At 44.9% G+C, this 4,197-nt stretch overlaps 1 protein-coding gene across 1 annotated transcript in view; it reads right to left on the bottom strand.

The window, feature by feature from the left end:
- The window catches only part of LOC122547410 (sperm flagellar protein 2-like), a gene marked incomplete at both ends in the record, with an annotated part of 17,769 nt that overhangs the window by 4,908 nt on the left and 8,664 nt on the right, over positions 1–4,197 (bottom strand). The window contains one exon of the mRNA XM_043686036.1: positions 2,371–2,490. Coding sequence (XP_043541971.1) covers positions 2,371–2,490 — 120 coding nt within the window. The remainder of the gene's footprint in view (positions 1–2,370; positions 2,491–4,197) is intronic.

Here is a 4,197-nt window from a genome sequence, read left to right as displayed (position 1 = left end):
GATGATTATAAATCCTATCTCTTATAACCCTTTCCAACACTTTACCCACAACCGAAGTAAGGCTCACTGGTCTATAATTACCAGGGTTGTCTCTACTCCCCTTCTTGAACAGGGGAACCACATTTGCTATCCTCCAGTCTTCTGGCACTATTCCTGTAGACAATGACGATTTAAAGATCAATGCCAAAGGCTCGGCAATCTCTTCCCTGGCTTCCCAGAGAATCTGAGGATAAATCCCATCCAGCCCAGGGGACTTATCTATTTTTATACTTTCCAGAATTGCTAACACCTCCTTCTTTTGAACCTCAATCCCACCTAGTCTAGTAGCCTGTATCTCAGTATTCCCCTCGACAACATTGTCTTTTTCCAGTGTGAATATTGACAAAAAAAAATTCATTTAGCGCTTTCCCTATCTCCTCTGACTCCATGCACAACTTCCCACTGCTATCCTTGATTGGCCCTAATTTTTCTCCTGTCATTCTTTTATTCCTTATATATTTATAGAAACTTTTAAGGTTTTCCTTGATCCTATCTGCCAAAGACTTCTCATGTCCCCTCCTGGCTCTTCTTAGCTCTTTCTTTAGGTCTTTCCCAGGTTACATGTATTTCTAAATAGGAATTCATATCTCCCAAGCACTGACAACTCAGTGTACACCATCTCTCAAACTAACCCCAGACTGTATTCCAAATCAATATCTTCTGAAAGTGATTTTATCTGGTGTCATTGTCTAGGCCCAGCATTTATTGCCCGTCACTAGTTGCCCTAGAGAAGGTGGGGGTGAGCTGCTTTCTTGAACTGCTGCAGTCCATGTGCTGTGGGTAGATCCACAATTCCCTGAGGGAGGGAATTCCAGGATTCTGACCCAGCCACATTGAAGGAACAGCAATATCTGTCCAAGTATGATTGTGAGTGGCTTTGAGGGGAACTTGCAGGGGGTGGTGTTCCCATTTATCTGCTGCCCTTGTCCTTCTAAATGGAAGTGGTCGTGGGTTTGGAAGGTGCTGTCTGAGGATCTTTGGTGAATTTCTGCAGTGCATCTTGTAGCTGGTACACACTGCTGCTACTGAGTGTCAGTGGGGGAGGGAGGGGATGTTTGTGGATGTGGTGCCAATCAAGTGAGGGCTGCTTTGTCCTGGAATCAGAGAGGAGGAGGGTTTAAGATTTACAGACACAATGATAAATGGAGACTGTTAGAATGAGGAGTGAACTGGAAAGTCCATTTGATGTAGACAGACATACAAAGCCTTAGGCAGGGACTTCCAGGATTTTAACCCAGCAATCTTTAAATGAGTCAATTCAATAACAGCATCCACTATTTCCCATCCAACGTCCAGGGTTCAGGGTTATCTTACACAGTATTGAATTATTCCGAGGGCTCCGATAGACTTAACAAGCTGGAGGAACTGTGGCAGATGGTGATCAATATGAGGAGCAGTGAATTCATCCAAATAGCCCACAGAAAGTTGCATCAGGACTGTTCCCAATTTCACAGCAAATTGGTATGATTTACGTGAGGGAACTCAATTTAATTTGCAGATGACACACAGCTGGGTGGGAGGGTGAACTGAACATGACAAGTGAGTGAGAAAATGCATGAAGATACAGTATACTGGGGATAAATGTGAGGTTATCCACTTTGGGAGCAAAGACAGGAGGCAGATTATTATCAAAATGCCGATAGGTTGGGAAAGGGGGTGGTGAAATGAGACACTTGTCTCCTTGTTCACCAGTGCTGACCTGAGGAAGGATGCTCTGGTGATGGAGGGAGTGCTATAAAGTTTTCCCAGGCTGATCCCAGGATGGGAGGATTGATGGATGATGAGGGATTAGATTGGTTAGGGCTATATCCACTGAAATTTAGAAGAATGAGGGGAATCTCACAGAAGTCTGTAAAATACTAACAGCACAGGACAGAGTAAATGCAGGAAAATTGTTCCTGATGACAGTCTTATCCAGAACCAAGTGTCACAGTCCACAGGGTTTGCCATTCCGGACTAAGGTGAGGAGAAATGGCTTTTCCAAGCAAGTGGTAAAGCTGTGGAATTACTATCACAGAAAGTGGCTAAAGCTAAAATATTGAATGTTCTTAAGGAGTTAAATATAGTTCTGAGGGACAAAGGGATCAAAGGGTGTGGAGAGAGGGTGGGAACAGGGGACTGGGTTGGCTGAGCAGACATGATCATATTGAATGGGGCAGCAGGATTGAAGGGCTGAGTGGTCTACTTGTTTTCAATACAAGTGGGGGCATAACTGAAGCATTTTGAGTGATGTGAAATAGTCAGAGGCTGAAGTCAGGCTTCCTGAAGAAAGTGAGTGTCCTCCCATCACGTGTCTTTACTAGAGGCTCCTTGCCTTGCCCCACAACTTACCATTCTTCATGGATTTCCCCTCCTTTGGAATCTTCTCCTGAGTCACAGGGGAAGGGGTTGACTCAGCCTGAGTTGGGGAAGGCAGCATTTCAGCCTCAACAGGTTTCTCTGGCACCACATCTGTGAATTCAGACAATGCACAGCATTAGCTCCTCACCATCCTGAATCTCTTCACAGCTACAGAATAGGCTGATGTTTTTACAATGAGATCACTAAAGCTGAGAGGGTTTCATTAAACGTGACAAACTATTTCTACACAGGAAGAACAAAGAACAATACAGCTCAGGAACAGGCCCTTCGGCCCTCCAAGCCTGTGCTGATACATTTTGCCCTTCTATACTGGATGGGCCGCTCAAAATGGTGGACTTACAAAAAACTGGATACTAAATAAAGCATGCTGGGAAATCGAGGCAAGCATTAGCCAGAAGTGAAATAAACGAGCTACAGAGCCAGCCAGGCTGCAGCTACAGACAGCACAATATGCAATTGGCCCAGCCCATTCCGAGGACAATAGGAAACGTTGAGTTGTTTTCCAGAACAAAGGGGCACCTCACTCCCATATTTCGGAAAAGCTACCTAACCTATGCACCCCTAACACCTTCAGGGATGGAGGCTCAAGAATCACCCCACATCAACACATCAATGTCTGATTGGGTCTGATCGATCAGTGTGATCAAGCTTTGATCGATCCATTTGGGAGGAATCAAAGACCCTCCCAAAGGGGAGAGAAAGATTCCAGGTGTAAGAATGACCACATCACCACCATCGGGAGAAGCAACCCAAGGCCAACCACCAGAAAATGGACTCGACCCAGGGACAACTGGGAGAAAACAACCAGCCTATCATTGCCATGTGGATCAAGGCCAGGGTCCAGTGTGTTGAGATATAATCATCCAGGGTTATAGTTATAAGATAGTTAGTTAGATTTATAGCATTAATTGTTAGTTCATAGTGTATTTGTTATTACAATATTAATTGTATTGAAACAGATAAAGATAATTTCTTCTTATTGTTAAGAGTCGACCCGAAGTTATTTGCTGAATGTAATGGCAGGCGTAACAATACTGAAACTATCTTCCCTTACAGGATCCGTATCCCTCTATTCCCTTTCCTATTCCTGTATTTATCCAGGTGTTTCTGGAATGTTGCTATTATGTCTGCTTCCACAATCTCCTCAGACAGCTCCTTCCAGGCACTCCCCACCCTTTGTGTGAACAACCTGTCTCTCATATCTCTTTTAAACTCCCCCCCCCCCCCCCCCCCCCACTCGGTACCTTGAACCTGTGTCCCTGAGTAATAGTCCGCTCCATCCTGGGTAAAAGCCTCGTACTTCCCACACTATCTATGCCATTCACAATTTTATAAACTTCTGTCAGGTCGCCCCTCGAACTGTGTTCCAGTGAAAACCAACCCAGTCTATCCAAACTTCCTTCATCGCTAAAATCCCCCCATGCCAGGCAACATCCTGGGAAACCTTTTCTCTCCAAAACATTCACATCCTTCAGGTAGTGTGGTGACCAGAACTGTATGCAATATTCCAAGTCTGACCAAACTAAAGTTCTATAAAGCTGCAGCATAACTTGTCCAAACTTATTCTCAATGCCCCCTCCAATGAAGGCAAACATGCCATAGGCCTTTTTCATTAGCTTATCTGCCTGCACTGCCACCTTCGGTGATCTGTGGTCCTGCACACCCAGACCCCCCTGCACAGCAATACTCCAAAGGGTTCTGCCATTCACTGTATAATTCCCACCTGTACCTGACCTTCCAAAATGCATCACCTCACACTTGTCCGGATTAGACTCCATCTGCCATCTTTCTGCCCAT

This window comes from Chiloscyllium plagiosum, unplaced genomic scaffold (genome assembly GCF_004010195.1).
Source record: "Chiloscyllium plagiosum isolate BGI_BamShark_2017 unplaced genomic scaffold, ASM401019v2 scaf_6544, whole genome shotgun sequence".
In the NCBI taxonomy this organism is placed as follows: Eukaryota; Metazoa; Chordata; class Chondrichthyes; order Orectolobiformes; family Hemiscylliidae; genus Chiloscyllium; species Chiloscyllium plagiosum.
This window is presented reverse-complemented; position numbering and strand designations above follow the sequence as displayed.